This window comes from Magnolia sinica, chromosome 16 (genome assembly GCF_029962835.1).
Source record: "Magnolia sinica isolate HGM2019 chromosome 16, MsV1, whole genome shotgun sequence".
Classification (NCBI taxonomy): domain Eukaryota; kingdom Viridiplantae; phylum Streptophyta; class Magnoliopsida; order Magnoliales; family Magnoliaceae; genus Magnolia; species Magnolia sinica.
Window position 1 is genome coordinate 17841166 of NC_080588.1, and position 19026 is coordinate 17860191.

At 40.6% G+C, this 19026-nt stretch overlaps 1 protein-coding gene across 2 annotated transcripts in view; it reads right to left on the reverse strand.

Moving 5' to 3' along the window:
• The window catches only part of LOC131228522 (uncharacterized), a 77504-nt gene extending 59322 nt beyond the window's left edge, over window positions 1–18182 (reverse strand). Inside the window, exon 1 of one of the 2 annotated variants that reach the window (XM_058224218.1) lies at window positions 18007–18182. In XM_058224218.1, the coding sequence (XP_058080201.1) occupies window positions 18007–18167 (161 nt within the window). In that variant the 5' untranslated portion in view covers window positions 18168–18182. The remainder of the gene's footprint in view (window positions 1–18006) is intronic. The other variant, XM_058224219.1, reaches the window with a different exon arrangement.
• Window positions 18183–19026: the final 844 nt, after the last annotated feature.

The window sequence follows — 19026 nt, forward strand, 5'->3', positions numbered from 1 at the left end:
AAATGAGGTCAACTACCCCTAAAAAAAAGCTCTTATTTGAAGGTTTTACCAAACGTGTTTATTTCAAATAAGAGCTTTTTTTGGACTTGAAAAAGTGATTTTATCAAACAAGCTTATTTAAAACAAGAGCTAGAACAAAAGGAGGTTATTGGAGTAGCTCTTATTGAATTAGAGAAGAGACGCCAAACGAGCCCTTAATGTCATTAGATCGAGGTGGGAGATGAGCAGGTTCAATGGTTACTAGAAGTATGGTGGGTTTTAATCAATCTATTGAAGAGTGGGAGTTGATCGGCATGCCCATGCATGGTGCCAAATTCACTTGGTCTAACAAGCAAGAAGACCCAGTGATGTGCAGGCTTGACAGGTTCCTGGTGCTGCCTTCGTGGGAAATGGCTTTCTAGAAGCGAACATGAGGGCATTGTTGAGAAGACTGTCTGACCATAACCTGATTTGCCTATCTATGAAGATGGAAACTTGGGGCCTAAACCTTTCAGATTTGAAAGAAGTGGTTGGAACATCCACAATTTTTGGATTTCGTCAGAGAGTGGTGGTCATCACCATTGATGCGTAGGAAGGCTGAATGGTGATTTTCTGAAAAGTTGTGTTGGCTGAAAGTTCATCTAAAGTTCTGGCATAAAGAAACATTTAGTGAGGTAAAGGAGACTATGATGAAATGGCAAAAAGGAAATGATGGAGCAAGAAGAAGAGGATGCGAGATCTCTGCCTCCTAAAAAAGTAGAAAGAATGGGGGAGGTCACAGAATAGCTGAATGAATCACTGCAAAGGGAAGAAATCCATTAAAGTAATTGTCCAAGGAGAGATTGATCAAAGGGGATGGCAGCATAGCTTTCTTCCACAGGATGGTAAATACAAAAAGGGCCTTATAGCATCATTTAACAAAGACGGCGAAATTCTACCGTCCAAGGATGACATATGTAATTGTTATATTTCACATTTCAAAAATTCCTTTGTGGAACAATTTCCTCACCATCCTCTGTTGGGGGATATCATCTTTGATGTTATTTCAGAAGATCAAGCAGATCCATTAGAACAGGAGTTTGAGGAAGAAGAGATGGGGAAATCACTACTCATGAAAGCTGACGAGGTGCCTGGTCCAGATGGCTATCCAATCATCTTTTGTCAGCATTGTTGGGGTATCATCAAAGAAGTCTTGATGCTTGTGTTCAAGGAATTCCACTCTACGGTAATTCTCAGCAAATCAGTTGGGGTGTCATTAATTGCTCTAATTCCCAAGAAATCCAGTGGGGAGGTGGTTTCAGATTATTGGCCAATCGGTCTCATACGAAGCATTTACAAGGTGATCTTGGGTCTAATCTCCGAGTCTCAATATGCTTTTGTGGCAGGTAGATCTGTGATGGATGGCCCGTTTATTGCTAACGAGATGACGGATGAATATGTTAAAAGTGGGGGTAAAAGTTTTCTTCTCAAGATTGATATTGAAAAAGCATAAGATAGTGTAAATCGGGTTTTCTTGTTGGACCAAAGTGTATGGACTTTGGCTCAAAGTGGATCAAGTGGATGGGTGCTTGTGTGAGGTCTCCTTGGTTCTCAATGCACATCAATGGGTCTCCAAAAGGGTTTTTTTTTTTTTTTTCAAAAGCTTTCGAGGCATTAGACAAGGAGATCCATTATCACCCTTATTATTCACAATTGTTGGTCTGTCTCATATGCTTTAGAAGACAACTGATGGGGTCTGATAAAGGGCATGAGAGTGGATAGTAGAAATCTGAAGGTGACTCACATGCAGTATGCAGAATATAAAATGTTTTTCGAAGATAGCTCAGTCGAAGAAGCTAGCATGTTCATTAATATGGCCAAGAGCTCTTCGGCAGGCATAAAAGAAACATGCTTACACATGTAGGAATCAAGATATAAAACAAGTATACATAATAAGTTTTCATTTTATAGGAGCCTAACCATGCGTTGTCGAAAAAATCAATATAAAATAAATATATAAATTTTTTAGCCAATCAATAAATTGGTCAACACTCATTAATATATAAAAATTCCAAATAAATTAACAGTGAAAAATACACTTTCCAAAATAAAATTGGAAAAATTAGGATCTCACCAATTTTTTCCATTTTCACTTAAATGTTAATTTTTCGCCATAAATCCATGTCAATGCATGGAAATCATGCATAGACAAGGATTTCGATTGCAATCCATGTTAACATTTGGAAAAAAAAAAATGAAGTTTCTATTGATTTTTGTCACCTTCGAGTTTCAAACCGTTTTCATTTTGAGTCAAGATTTCTCCTGGCTGTTATTTGGGCCACGAGTGGAACAATCGCTGCTTCAAGAATATCTCTATCTCCTCGACAAGGGTCTTCTCCAGAGTGCTTGTTTAATTTAGAGATTGCCCCCTTAGTGTTTTTTTTTTTTTCACCTTGTTGCTCTTTTCTTTGCCTAGCTTCATTTCCAGGAGTTTTCTTTTTCTTTTCTTTTCTTTCTTCTTTTTTTTTTTGTTTTTTTTTTTTTTGTAGTTTTTTAGTTTCCTTTTCCTTCTTGCTCCTCTCCTTTCTCCTTCAATAAAGGTATCACCTTTAAAATAAATAAAAAAAAGATTTCTCCAAAATCTAAACTTTGATTTAATAAAAACAAAGAGTCATCAAAATCACCTAAGGAATAAAAATCAAAAAAAAAAACCCTTCAAAATGGAGACTTTTTGGGGTTTTGGAAAATTTCCAATTTTCTGTCAATTTTTGCCTGTTTACGGATGTTTCCCTGGTATCGGGAATATTATCGATGGTATTGCCGATACTAGGGAACTTCTATAAGGATTTTTTCTTAAAATAGCATGATATCGATAATATCACTAACTATCACCAACATTATTCAAAATATTGACGATATTTGGAAAATTTTAAACTTTAATCAATTTTGGTATTGCTAGCCTAGTGATACCAATAATATTGCTGGCATTTGGAACACTAGGGTGATATTATTGATAATATTACCGATATTTGGAAAACTAGGTGCAGGGTTGAAGGAAACAACATGCAATCAATAGGAATCCCAATTGCATTTAGTGGTAGAAGGGTAGCATGATGGGAAAAGGTGGTGGAAAGAGTCGAGCAAAAACTCGTCGCTTGGAAAGGTTCGATGCTCTCATTTAGTTGAAGGTTTACGATGGTGAAAGCAATTCTTACAAACGTTCCCATCAAAAAAGATATCTCTGGAATGATAGTGATGAGCATCACTGATTCCATCTGGTTGCATGGAAGGAGGTTTGCAAAATCGTTGGATTGTCGGGATGCAGGTTTGAGATATCAAGAAGTCAAATATGCCCTTTTGTCTAAGTGGTGGTAGGGGATGGAAAATAGTGAACCATCACTTCTAAAGTGCTTATGGCTAAAAATAGGGTGGCAAAAAATGGTTGGGATATGTGGGGCATCAAAGGGGAAAGGTTGAGCTGTTAAGAGATGTGTTTCGTAGGCCAATTGACATTCCACAGTAACATGTCTTTCAAGGTAGGAATGGTAAGAACACTCACTTTTGGAAAGACCAGCGGTGTGGAAAATCTTTGCTAAGGACCTGTTTGTTTCGCCAATTACCCTAGTAATGTAAAGGAAAAGTGTCATCATTACAATTTTACCACCGCAAACCAAACATGGGAATTGTCGGTCAAATGAAGATGGTTTTAGGATATAGGTAAACGAATTTAAAATCATTGCACATTTCCTGGTGTTACCATGAAATTCTCAAATCCAAACAGCGACATTAGTGTATTTTGGTGAGGATTTGACATTAAATTCATGAAAAAATGCCATAAGTGAGAATTTACAACCGATAAACGAAACATGAATTGGCAGGCAAATGCAAATGTTGTTAGGAGACAGGTAATGTACTTTGTAATCATTGCACATTTCCTTTACATTACTATGCTTATTGATGAAACAAACAGTAAAGTTTTGAAGACTTCTATTCAGTGGCAGTAGACAAAGATGCTAAGGTGAAAGATTATTTTCAGAAGTTTAGTGGCAGAAGTATTTGGGGCGTTGTATTCATCAGAAATCTTAGAGATGAGGAGAGTGTTTCTTTCGCCAGTCTTCTGAAGACATTGGAAGCAATATACATTCCTCTCGACAGGACAGATTCGAGAATCTGGATGAAAGAGGCAGATGGGGTTTTTTCAATTAAATCGAGTGCTGCTCTTCTTATGAGGATGGATTTGGCGCATTTTCAGGTCAGCTTCAAGAACCTGTGGTATGTTCCTGTCCTGTTGAAAGTTAAGGCACTCATGTGGTTGGCATGTTTAGGTAAAATTCCCAGGCCTGATAATTGAAAACGGAGAGGCATTGCTATGGCTAACCACATTGTAATGTGCTATGAAAGTGAGGACTCAGTAAACCACCTCTTTATCTTTTGCCTAGTGGCTTGGAAGTATGGCCGCTGATTTTGCAGAGTGTGGTATGTCAGGGGTAATGCTGGGCTTGGTTGTAGATGTAGTGGCTGGTTGGTATGCATGTGCTTGGGGTTCGGCAAGGGAGTTTGTGGAAAATGGTGGCTTCTGCAATTCTTTGGGGTATATGGTGGGAAAGAAAAAATATGATTTTTAGAGGAAAGAATCTAAAATCTATTGAATTTGTTGTGAAATAGTTGAGTGGAGTGGAGCTGTCCCCGCTCTAAAGGGGATCCCCCACCCCCTTTTCCCTTGTGACTAGATGAAGGTGATGAAATGGAACCTGAAAAAAGATGGCCCTCAAGATGAATAGAAGCCCCCTTCGTGTGGCTATTTTAAAGCAAAATTTAACAGATGTTTGCTGCGAAATCTGGGTCCACAGGGAGTAAGTGCTTTTGTGAGGGACCACAATGGAAAAATTATAGCACTCTTAGGTCAATCAGAATTCAAGACTTGAATGCTGCTGAAACCACTGCAATACTTCAAGCGGTGCAAATAGAAGTACACTTTTATGCCAGCAGCGATGAGGAGAATTCCAAAAATTTCTTCCTTTGGGTTAATTCAGGTCCATGCCCATGGAGAGTGGTGGACAAGATTCTGGAATCGTTGGATTTATGGAAAGACCGTCCGATTTCTTTTCATCACATTCTAATGAAAGCGAATGATATTGCAGATGTCCATGCAAAAGAGGGGGCTTCTCGACAGGTCATCTAGGTTGGGATCGCATTTGTTGTCTTGGGCCAGGGTTTGCCTAGGGGCTGGATTCTGTTTGGGATCCATGCATGACATGTTTTGCCTGCTTTGTAGTCCCAATGTTTGTTGCTTGTATTGTTATTCTTTGTTTTTTTTTAAAAAATAAATTATTTTCATTATTCTTTAAAAAAAAATTGGAAAGGCACCTATATATTGATGCCCTAGCCCAAGAATTTGGTTGATCCACTGGTCAAGTGGACCATAGTTTGAAAAACGATGGATAAGAGAAGCCATTGGTAAGGTGGGGAGGTCCCTCGGTCTGTCTTTTGGAGATAGACTAGAGGACTACATTGCATTATTTCAGTGCATAGAAAACAGAAGCAGACCTATCAAGAAGTGCACAACTCCAGGAAAACAGTTGGCCAAGATTCCAAGTACTCGCAAGCTACAACGGCTTGAAGCTAGTCCAGGGTTTATCTCAGCTTCGATGTCCAAATTAAGGAGACAGGGTAACCGGGGAAGTGTAGTGAGCAAATGAAGATAGTCTCTTGGAACGTCAGGGGGGGTGGGGTCCAAGTATAAAAGAAGCCTGATCAAAGATTTCCTAAGTAGAAAAAATCCTAATGTAGTGTATCTTCAGGAGACTAAGGTTACTCACTTAAGGACAATATGTTGGCTACCCTGCGGAGGGTGAATGATGCTAAGTGGTTATCTCTGGATGCGATGGGGAGTTCGGGCGGGATTCTCATCACTTGGAAATCATCCAAATGGGATCTCATCTCTTCATCCAGAGGCACATTTTCGTTAACGGCTACGTTTCAAGATAAGTTTTCTCTTGTTCAATGTCTTGTGTCAGTTATTTACGGGCCTAACAATGATTCTCTTAGGGCAGATTTCTAGGACGAGTTAACTCAGGCTAGACATCTCTTTTCAGGGCCATCTTGCGTGGTTGGTGATTTCAATGTCATGCGGTTTGTGGAGGACCATTCCAGAAATAGAAGACCATCCTCTGCTATGATTCGATTCTCCGAATGGATCCAGCGTGAACAGTTGATTGATTTGCCGCTTCTGGGTGCTAGATTCACCTAGACCAATGGCCGTGCGTCTCCTATTCAATCTCGATTGGATAGATTCCTCGTCTCTCCTGAATGGATTGAGACCTTTCCGTCTGTAAAGCAAATAGCCCTGCCGCGCACCACATCAGATCACTGCCCTATCCTTCTAAGTGTGGAGGAAGACAATTAGGGTCTGAAACCATTTAGGTTCAATTCATCTTGGCTTCAGATAGAGGATCTTCGGCAGAAGATTATCGATTGGTGGTCGTCTTTCCAGGTGGAGGGTTATGCGGGCCATAAACTGCTCTGCAAACTCAGACTTCTCAAATCCAAGCTTAAGGAATGGCATCAAGAGGAAGCCCTAAAGAGAGACGCTGAAGTTGAAGTGCTCCTTTCCGAGCTTCAGAGAATGGATTTGGATTCCAAAGGAGTCCCGATGACGAAAGAGTTCTTGACCAGGCAAATTACCATCATTCAGGATCTCTCGAACAAAGCCCTGGAAGATGAAGCATCTTGGAGGATTAAATCTAGAGTTAAATGGATTGTCGAGGGGGACAAAAACATTAAGTTATTTCATAATATGGCCAATATGCATGCTCGGTCTAAGGCCATCCTCAGTATATCCGAAAATGGGAACAGAATTGAGGATAAAAAGGAGATTGAGGAGCTCGCCATATCTCACTTTAGAGATCTTCTGTCGTCTGATAATTGGGTTCGACCAGGTCTTGATAACATTTTCTTCAGCAGATTGGAGGAAGCTGAAGCTAACCTGTTGGAATCCCAATTTACTGAAGAGGAGGTTAAGGCGTTGATGCTTTGGGTGGGGACAAGTCCCCAGGTCCTATGGGTTTCTAATCAGCTTCTATCATACTTTCTGGGATTCCATCCGCCATGATGTTCTTTTGTTCCTCCAGGAATTCTATTCTAGAGGCAGATTATCGAGGGGGCTGGGTGCCACATTCATTTCTCTCATTCCTAAGGTGGCGGGTGCTTCCTCCTTTGCTGAATTTAGGCCGATCAGTCTGATTGGAAGCCCTTATAAAATTCTTGCGAAAGTCTTTATCTACTTGGCTTTCAAAAGTTATCGGAAGTCTCATCTCGCCGAATCAGAATGCTTTCATTAAAGGCAGACAGATCACGGACAGAGCTCTTATTGCCAACGAAGTTCTTCACTCGTGCCATAAGTCTAAGTCACAAGGCATATTCTGTGAGTTGATATTGCCACGGCTTATGATCATGTTGATTGGGATTTCCTTCTGTACATGCTAGCTCGGATGGGCTTTGGGGTCAAATGGAGAGAGTGGATCGCTGCTTGCATTGGTTCGGCCCATTTTTCCATCATTCTAAATGGGTCTCCCAGACGTTTCTTCAAAAGCTCGAGAGGGTTGAGGCAGGGAGATCCCCTCTCCCCTTTCCTGTTTCTTATAGTTGGTGAGGCTCTGTCCCAAATGTTGAAGAGAGGCCAGGAGCATAACCTCCTCCGTGGCATTGAGATGCCGGGCCTGGCGGACCCCCTCACTCACATCCAGTTCGCGGACGATACTCTTATCTTCTCTGAGGCCTCGGATGACAAAATCAATAATCTTCTCACTGCTCTGCGCGGTTTTGAAGCAATCTCGGGTCTTAGGATCAACATGTGCAAATCGAAGCTACTTAGAGTTAATGTCCCTATGCCTTCTCTCCAGAACTTTGCTGCTTCGCTTGGGTGCCATGTTGAGACTTTCCCAACATTCTTTGTTGGTCTACCCCTTTCTGTGGGCTCTCCGCCGAAGTGCATGTGGGATAGGTTCACCAATAAATTTCAAAAATACCTAGCCTCCTGGAAATGCAGGTATTTATCTTTGGGTGGTCGACAAACTTTGATCAAATCAGCTCTCTCCAGCCTCCCCCTCTATTTTATGACATTGTTCAGATGTCCAAGGCCGGTCCTCAAGTGTATTGACAAAATTAGAAGAGACTTCATCTGGTTTGGAAAGGAAAATCAGAAGAAGTTTCATTTGCTTGAGTGGAAAAAAGTGTGCAAAGTGTTCAGGGAGGGAGGTGCAAATGTTAAGAATCTAAAACTCATGAATTCAGCGCTGTTGGGGAAATGGGCTTGGAGATTTGCTTCTGAAAAGGACGCTCTATGGGCCTTGATAGTTAAAGGAAAATATGGTTCTTCCCAGGGAGGTTGATGGCCTAGGGAGTCTTCGTTTTATAAGGCCTCCCATATATGGCAAGGAATTCTTAAAGCCAAATATCCAGTCATTGAAAATAGTAGTTATGTGTTGGGCAACGGTTCATCGATTCGGTTTTGGAAAGATCTATGGATTGGAGAAAAACCTCTCAAACTTCTATTCCCTCAAATTTGCCACCTCGCTCCAGATAGAGACATTCTCATTAATAGATGTTGCTATTCCACGCCAGCCCATATAGTATGGGATATTAGATGCATTAGAAATCTTACTAAAAGCGAAGCAAATGAGTACACAACTCTACAGGATTACATTTCTAAATCAAAGATTATTACCTCCCAGCCTGACAGCATTGCGTGGCCGTTGGAGAAATCTGCTTCTTTCTCTGTCAAGTCCCTTTATGCCTTAATCTATCCAATAATGTAGTCTCAGTGTGACGTTACGCCGTTTATTTAGAAGTATCAAGTTCCTCCTAAGTACATATGTTTTGGGTGGTTGGTGGGTCGCAATAGAATTCTTACCATTGATAACCTGGCTAAGAGAGGCATGCAGATCGTCAATATTTGTTTGTGTTGTATGCGTCAGGCGGAATCTGTGAATCATTTGCTGGTTCATTACTCTTTCATTTCCTCCATTTTGGCAGATTTCTGTCAGTGCTTCTCGGTCAATTGGTGTTCTCCTGAGTCAGCCGCTAAGACGTTGTTCGCTTGGAACGGTCTCAAGCTTGGAAAACCAAATTCTATCATCTGGCGCATGGCCATCCTTGCCATTTGGTGGGCTGTTTGGGAAGAAAGGAACGAAAGATGCTTCAATGATACTTCTTCTTCTGTTAAGACTGTGGGTTCTAAGGCTAAAAAGATGGTGTTTGAATGGGCTGTTAATGTAAAGGATCTGAAAGATGTTGATCTTAGCTTTTTAGGTGGGTAGGTGCCTTCTGCTATCTCAGTAGATGGGCTCCCCTCTTTTTTGTTTTTTGTTTTCTCTCTCTCTTTTTTGTCCTTTGTTTCCGTCCTCTTTTCGTTCAATGCATTCTCAGTTTGTTGCTTTAAAAAAATAATAATAATAAATAGTTTGAAAAACAAATACGCGGCTCTAAAGCACTTGGTTTTAGTTTCTAACCCATCTACTTGTTTCCAATATTGGGGACCACCTTCTGAGTGGACCAGATTAATTTTAGGGAAAACATGGTCCGAACAACCGATGGATGGATTTGATCTCAAACCTACATGCCATGACAGCACATGTATGGAGGTGTACGGCTCTTCATGTGTGTGCAATTAACAAACTTTCCAACAAGAGCACGGTTTTCAAAAATGGTTATGTAATGGCCATTATGTAACAACAATGGTGGGAACTATTACACATTATGGTGCTATTATAGAAAAAATGGCCTGTAAAGGCCGTTATGAGGCCAATACATCCAAACGGTAACGACGGTGGCTGTTACAACCACCGTTACTGTTATTGAATACCTTGAAAAGGAGAGAGATCTTCGATTTTATGAGTGCTTTTCACAAGTTCGTAGAAGCAAAAGTCACTATAGCAAACAGGAGGCTAGGCACTGTGGAGAAAAGCGCAAATTTGGGAAATTGTATTTGTAAAATTGATTAATTAAGTGGTTAATCAAACACACTTCAAACCTGAAAAAGTGTTTTTCAAAATCAAAATCACAAAAAAAAAAAAAAAAAAACCCACTTTTGTAGCAAAGCCAAACAGGCCCTTATTGAATGGGTGTGTGCATATAAGGCTTTTGGGTTGAATCATGGGGCTGTTTTGAGGGAGTCTCGGGGTGTTTATTCTTCATTGTATTTGGGATGATGCCTTGTAATAATTTGTTATGCTTTAATGAAATTTTTGTTATTCCTCAAAAGATTTTAAAGCTAGGATCGTCATTTACTGAAATTGCTTTCTTGAATTTTTTTTTTAAGAGTAATGAAAAGACTGGATGGATTGAATCTTGGACCCACAGGCCATGATGGTGAAAGTGTGGCGCGTACATGAGTTGTATTGCACATGCATGCGGGCTTAGCAAATCCCATCTCTAGAGAAGCTAGTCAGACGAAACTTTCCTATGACCCTATGCCGCAGGACCAATGTTTAAATTGTCGGCGATATTATCGAAATATCGCCAATAATATCGGTGTCGCTGCACTTGCGAAATCGAAACCCCAATTTTTCGTTTCTCTACGGAATATCGGCGAAATTTTCGATATTGTCGATAATTTGGATTCTCGCCGAGAATATCGACTGTATCCTTGCGTAAATACGTAAAAATCGAAAAAAAGTTTACAAAAATAAAAAAATAAAAAAATCATTGATTTCGGTAATACTTGGTTATCGCCGATGAAAATCGCGAGACCTTGTCAGATGCCAGAGGTTTTTTTTTTTTAATTGGGGATGAGGGAGGGGTTTTCGGGTTGAAAATCCAAAGATATGGGTGGGAAGGAGAGGAATTTTTGAAAATTCAGGTTGAGGGAGAGGGATTTTTGGTGTTTAAGTTGAAATTGGGGATCGGGCTCCAGCTTTGACGGACGTGGATTAGATACTAACAGGTTAAGTAGCAAGTCGGCTACGTCACCAAGTTTCGTGGGGCCCACTATGATGTATGTGCCATCCACACTGTCCATCCATTTTGAGATATCATTTTAAGTCATGAGCCAAAGAACGAGGCAGATAAAAATCTGCTATGGACCTCATCACAGAAAATAGTGGGGAGAATGATTCCCACCATTGAAACTATCCTAAGGCCCACCATAATGTTTATTTGAAATCCAACCTGTTCAAAAGTTAAAAAAGACATGAAATAAGAGAAAACACAAATATTGGCTTGATCTAAAACTTTTGTGGCCTTTAGAAGTTTTTAACGGTGGGCGTCACTGTCCCCACTGTTTTCTGTGCTGGGGTCCACTAGAACTTTGGATTTAACTCAAATCTTTGGATATTGCCCTAAAATGATCTCCCCAAATGGATGGAAGTTGTGGATATAAAACATACATCATGATGGGGCCCACGGAACTTGGTGACGTCACTTCAATAGCCAGTCTCGCTACTCAATCCGCGCCCGGCTTTGACAATGCAGGTCGGTGCTCCGTGGGCCCCACCATGATGCATCTGTTGTATCCATGCTTCCCATTCATTTTTAAATATTATTTTAGAGCTTGATCCAAAAAATGAGGTAGATCTAAAACTCAAGTGGACCACACCACGAGAAAACAGTAGTGATTAAATGTCCACCATTTGTTCATTTCCTGTGGTGTGGTCCACTTGAGTTTTTTATATTCTTCCGTTTTGTGGTTAAGCCATAAAATTATGTGTTAAAATAGATGAATGGAGTGGATGAAATAAATAAATAATGGTGGACCCCACATGGACCCCAACATGAGGAAGCGGATTAGCTACTTAACAGGTTGAGCAGGGGCGCGGATTAGCTACATAACAGGTTGAGCAGGGGCGCGGATTAGATACGAACAAGGTCAGTAGCCAAATAGCTACTAAAGTGACGTCACCAAGCTCTGTGGACCCCACCATGATGCATGTGTTGTATCCATACCGTCCATCCATTTGGAGTGATCGTTTTATGGCATGAGAAGAATAATGAGATAGATCTAAAGTTCAAGCGGATCCCACCATTGAAAAGAGTGCGGACAGTGACATCCACCGTTCAAAATTTCTTAGGGGTCACAGAAGTTTCCGATCAAGCTTATATTTTTGTTTTCACTTCATCTATCTCTTTGTTAACTTATGAATAGGTTGGATCTAAAAATTACATCATGGTGGGCCCTATAAATGTTTCAACGGTGGGTGTGACTGATCCCATGGTTTTCTGTGGTGGGTCCACTTGAACTTTAGATCTATCTCATTCTTTTTCTCATGCCTTAAAACGATCTCTACAAATGGTTGGACGGTATGGATACAATACATGCATCATGGTGGGGTCCACAGAGCTTGGTGACGTCACTTCCACGGATTGGCTATTGTACCTCACACCAGCTATATAGCTGCTGTAGGTACGTGTTCGTGCGAAGACGAGCACCGACGCTCCTTGAGCTCCGAGTTGTACGAACGGTTCAAAGGAGATCAAAGTTACATGGGCCCCATAGTGATGCATTTATTATATCTACACCGTTAATCTATTGTTAGAGATCATTTTAGAGCATTATCCAAAAAATGAATCATATCCAAGGATGACATCACTGTAGGGCCTACGAAGGTTTCAACGGTGGAAATATCTACACAGTTAATCTATTAACAGCTTGGATGACAAATAGACATCACTGTAGGGCCTAGGAAGGTTTCAACGATGGAAATCATTATTCCCACTGTTTCCTGTGGTATGATCCACTTGAGATTTGGATATGGTTCAACTTTGGGCTCAACTCCTTACATGAGCTGAAAAAACATATGGACGGTGTGGATAAACCACTTATTTTCACGGTGGGCCCAACTTATTATTTAATGCATTCTAATAATGATTTTTTCATTCTTGAATATGTAACTATGTGTATTCAGGCATATCCTGAAGTTTCACTGAAAAATTTCATCGTTTTCCCCATGTTTTCCTCTTTTTCCCCATATTTCCGGTTATCGGCGATATTATCAGCAATAACGATATCATATCTTTATCTCTGGCTAGCGAAACTTGTAGCGATACCGACAACTCGAACACTGCACAGGACCACCTTGATGATCGTGCAACATCCACTCTATCCATTTGTTTCACCATATCATGTCAGGATATGACTCAAATAATGAGGTAGATCCAAGACTCAAGTGTGCCACACTACAAGAAACGGTGGGGATTGAGTGCTCACCATTGAAACCTTCATGGGGAAATTATTTTTCTTATGTATGTTTACCAAACACACTTTTTCACACAAACAATTCTCAAGAAAAAATTCTCTGGAATTGTTTCTTGAGAATCAATTCTATAGTTGTTACTTTTTAGAAGCAACACCAAATAGGCCCTTACTAGACACTTAACTTTGAGAAACATCACATCAGGAGGACACAATCATGGAAAGCCTTGACTGACCACCCAAAACACTACAAGCATAGATAGACGCCAAACAATCGGAGTCCTTTTGCTACCCTCCTCATGAGCTTCTCTATAGATTGTGGCATTACCGGCACCACCTCAAGAATAGAAAGAAACTTTCCCCAAATATGATGCACAAAAGGACAATGAGTGAACAAATGATTCACCAATTTTGCCTCCTTCAAAACACAAAAGGCACCCATTCGCAATACACATCCCTCTTTTGTTGAGATTGTTGATCGTGTGAACCTTGTTTTCACCAACCAAGCATGCGAAGGCTAGGACCCACCGAGGACCTTATATACTTCCAAATAAGAGATGGGATGTGGAGGAGACCAGGGGGATGATGACTAGCTAAAGCGGAACAAAATGATTAGACCGATAACCCAACCATAGAATCAACATTCCATGCCCAAGTATCTAGATCAGAAAGCAAGATTCCATAATGTTGGATGGGGCCTATAAGGTGCAATCCTCGATCTCTTCCTTAATTAGATGAAATTTTTGTAAAATGACAAGGCCCAAACCACATTTTCACTCAATACAGATACATATAGGACATGGAACCAGTGTTCGAAATATCAGTATTGCATTACGTATTACATCCTTGGGATACAGATGCGTTATCACACGGGATATATTGTCTGTATCGGGTAATTTATCGCACTTTTTGGGAAACATGGGAAATATTGGGAAACTTTTATATAATAACATCTCAAAAAAGAAGTGCACATAATAGGTTTGCGCTGTCTAACTGAACTAATGCAACTATATTCAAATTGAATGCATAACATTTAGAGTGCATGTGATGATCATTTCATCAAACACTCCTAAACACTCCTGAACTAATGCAACTATATTCAAATTGATATTTTAATAAATTTTAATTAAAATGATTTTTATTTTCCGAAAATTGACAAGGACTTAACAAATCAGTAGACCAACCCTCATACATGCTTGAGTTCATGTTTGGAGTGCAACACTGCAAGAAATTTGGGAGAAATTGGGAAAATTTTGAATTTTCCCTAATTTTCCTCAAATCAAACTAACTACACGCAAATTTTGAAATTAGAGTGTATGTGATGAACATTTCATCAAATACTCCTAAATATTTTGAAATTAGTCTCAATTGATAGCTGGTTGAAGGAAAATTTCGAAAAAAAAAAATGGAGAACACGAAGAACCAATGGATATCGAAATCAAAGCTCCAACTCCATGATTTTTTATGCAAAACATGAAGAACCAATGGATTTATAACCATTTGATACTAATTTAACATAATTTCAACAAAAAAAAAAAAAAAGGATCGGAAATTGAAAATGCTCATTGGATCGAACATGTGGGATATATCGGCACTACATGTGCATTTCGTATCGCACAGTCGGGATACAATATTTATTGTGGGATATATCAGCCGATATCGTCAATATTTAAAACATTGCATAGAACCATCTCCTACAGCCACAATCATAAAGAGGAAAGGGTAAAAAGGATCTCCATGCCTTAGGCCTCTTGAGCTTCTAAAGAAACCTTTGGGTAAACCATTCAGTAGAATCAAAAGATGTGTTGAACTAATGCATTACCATATCCACTTACACCACTTTGACTAGAACCCCATATGCCTCATGTAACAAAGAAAGCTTCAATCCACAAGATCGTTGGCATTTTCCAAGTCCAATTTAGAGATGATGTTTGGCTTCCCTTCTTTGTACCTAGAATCGATGCATTTGTGAGCGAGAAGGGTCACATCCAAAATTTACCTTCTATGTAAAAAAAGCCCTTTGAGAATTTGCAATAATACTGTCCAACACTTTGTGAAGCTTGGAAACAAGAACTTTAGCGAGGGTCTTATAAGGGCCCCTATAAGGCGGATAGCCCCGTGTCCTTCAAAGGTTCAGATTAAAGCAACAAACGAAGCTCCCAAATCCTTAAAGAGTCTACCTTGGTCGTGAAATGCAAGCGTCTACCACGATTTCCAGCCTCACATCCTCCCAAAAAGAAACGAAGAATACAATGGGGAATCCATCTAGACCAGGGGCCTTATTGCGATTGAGACTAGAGAGTGCTTCGAGAACCTCTTCCTCTTCAAAATTCCTCACCAACCAATTTGCTTCCAAACATTTGATTTGATTGAACGGAAGATTATCTAATCTTGATATGTTCCATCCAGGCAAAACTAAAAAAAAGCAATTCAGAGTGGTTGATCATGAAGTCATAAATATCATCCTTGCCTTCCACTCTTTCATTGTTTGCCCCTAAACTGATAACACAATGTCCTTCTAGTGATCACAATGACATGGAAGAATTTGATGTTGTTGTTCCCTTCTTTAAGCCACATTGCCCTAGATCTTTGCCTCCATCTGATATCTTCTTGAAGGAGATTCTTCCCAAGCTCAACCTTCGAAATGTGTCTTTCCAATGCGACACACATGCTAAAATCTGAACGGCTTCTCAGGTGGCCACAACAATGTAACTGCTCCTATTTGTCTCAAACCCAACTTGAAACCTAGATTCAAAGACTCAATGATTACCCATCTACCTGAACCTAATTAGATCCAGGTTCGGGTCTTCTAGAACTAGACCTAGACCCAACAAGACCCAAACCATATTAGCACAGGTATGGGTACTAGAGGACTCAACCTGTTGACAACCCTCAAAAGGTCGCAAGTACTAAACTCACCTCATTCCTTCTACAAAAAAAGAATCGTTCCCTATGCGAGCGACTCAGTTCGTGTCATAGTGAGTCACACCAAATCAGCTGACTCAGCAATTTGGTTCTGAGCCGAGACCGAGCCATACTCACAAATAAGTCTCCTAGTGACTTGGCTCAATCATGAATGCTCATACTGTCAAAGTCTCAACAAGATCGAAGGGTTCAAACCCGTCGTTCAATCCGACCCATCACTGAGCTTGGAGGACCAAATACAGCAAGGTAAGAGTGATTGGCCACATCCTCAAGTGGTTTATTCAAGTGTCTCCATTTTAGGCAAATGCCAAGAAATCTATGGATTGGGATCTTGTAATCCAGGTTGGAAAAACTCAGGACTCGTACTTGATACAATCATGTGTTCTACAATTGGGGCCCATTATCCACATCTTGCTAATACACATTATTGAAATGATAAGCCTCATCACAACGAACACCATGCAAAAAAAAAAAAAAAAAGTCTTAGATCGAAACATCCTAGCTTTGGCCTTCTTGGACACAGATTAGGTGGTGTTGCCGACACCACCACCAGAGGTGGTGTGTCGATGTGCTGGGTGCTATGGGGCCCAAGGTGGTGTATGTGTTTTATATCCATGCCATCCATCTGTTTTGGACCCTCATTTTAGGACATGAATCCAAAAATGAAGCAGATTTGAAGCTCAAGTCGACCACACCACAAGAAACAGTGATGATTAAATACCCACCATTAAAAAATTCTTAGGGGTCACAAAAGTTTTGGATATTGTTTGATAATTGTATTTTCCCTTCAGCCATGTCTGAGTGACCTTATCAACAGGTTGGATGACAAATAAACATTACGGTGGGCCCCAGAAAGGTTTCAACTGTGGGTGTTATTATCCCCAGTCCCCATTATTTCTTGTGGTGTGGTCCACTTGAGCTTTGGATCTATGCGTGGATTGGGTACTTCCCCGCCTATCCTGAGCTCGGGACAAGCTAGGGCTCTAAGCACCACTGTGATGTATAGATTTTATACACACCGTCCATGCATTTTGCCATGTCATTTTACATTACGCATCCAAAAATAAGGCAGATCCAAGGTTCAAGTGGGCCACACCACAGGAAGTGGCGGTGCTAATGACGCCTACCATTGAAACCTTCTTAGGGCCCACCATGATGTTTATCTACCATCCAACCTGTTCATAAGGTCATAGAGACCTGGATGAAGGGAACACACAAATATCAGCTTGATCCAAAACTTCTGTGGCACCCAAGAAGTTTTCAACTGTAAGAGTTTAATCCCTATTTCGTGGTCCACTTGAGCCTTGGATCTGCCTCATTTTTCGGCCCGCAACCTAAAATGAAATGGCAAAATGCATGGACGGTGTGGATAAAATCCATACAACACAGTGGCCCTCAGAGCCCGAGCCTGTCCCGAGCTCGGGACGGGCAGGGAAGTACCCAATCCGCGCCCTCGTATCTGCTTCATTTTAGAATTCATGCCATAAATTGAGCTGTAAAAACGAATGGACGGCGTGGATATAAAACACATATATCATGTTGGGTCCCACAGCGCCGAACACATCAACACACCACTGCTGGGGGCGGTGTTCGCAACACCACCTAATCCGCGTCCGGCCTTCTTCTTCTTCTTCTTTTTAGCTGGATGTGAACAGTTCTCGTATGTTCTTCTTTTTAGCCGAAGGGATGGGATTCTTCCATCTGGAAGAAACTGTGGTGGCATTAGCCATACACAGTGATTCCCATAACATATAAGGGTTTGGATTGTTGGGCGTGGACCCCACTTGTCGAAATGAAAAGCCCTAAAAGAAGAACATGGAGAAAGACAGAAAGAAGAAAGCAAGAACAAGAACAAGAGAGAAGAAAGAAGAAGAAGAAGAAGAAGAAGAAGAAAGAACAAGGAAGACGAAGAAGAGAAGAAAAAGAACAGAACGTACCGGTTTCGGGCGTGCCGTCCGCATTGGTGCCGGAGCGAGTGCCGGTTTGAGAGAGACGGAGAGACGGAGAGAGAGCAGGTTTGAGCGAGGGGCAGTAATTTGGTACTCTGGATGGCTACGAGGCTCGATACGCAGGCACTCACAAATGTTACATATGGCATATATTAACTCCAATTAAACCGACTAAATTGTCCTGAGTTACACTCTAAAACTAAATTGGTTGAACGATCCCAACCTCTAATTCATTGATGGCCTTTTTTTCTCAAATAAGACCGTTGGTTTCTTTTTCTTTTTGAACCGACCAAAGAATGCGCAGCAATCTACTAGTTAGCTAACTTGATAAAAGTAACTTTCAGTTCATGATACATCTAAAGTGGTACCTATAATTTAGTCCGTTTATTTTGAATTACTTTTATGCCACGTATGCAGTTCCTTAGTAATTTCTAAGTGCCTGCGTATCATCCATCACGCTTTGCTAAAGTTCCCGAGTATTTCACTTGGGAGAGAGGGAGGGAAAAGAGAGAGCGCAGGACCCAAAATGGTAACGATGTTATTCGATACTCAGGCTGCCTGTGACGCTTGATACGCAGGCACTCAGGAATGGTACACGTGTCATATATTAACTAAAATAAAACCGACTATATTGTAAAAAAATATTGTATCCAAGTCACAACCTTAAGATCATCTTGGTTGAATAATTGTATCCCATGATTCGTGGATATTTGTTGGTCGAAAAAGAACCTCTGGAATTTTTTTATTTTTAGCAGTCAAATAAATATCCACCGTCCGACTGTCAGATAACCAAACATGCTTAATTTATGTTTCATGATACATGCATTGTATTCCATGTGTTCAACTTCAAAGGAATTCCAAAGTGCCCGCGTATCATCTATCACTCGCTGCCAGCCGAGAAATTTCCGACTGTAAAACCCACCGTCTTTTAGGAGCGCTCCCGAGGTTTACTTTTCCAATCTAAACCATTCTGTACGGACATACTATTTTCAGACGAAAATACCCTTG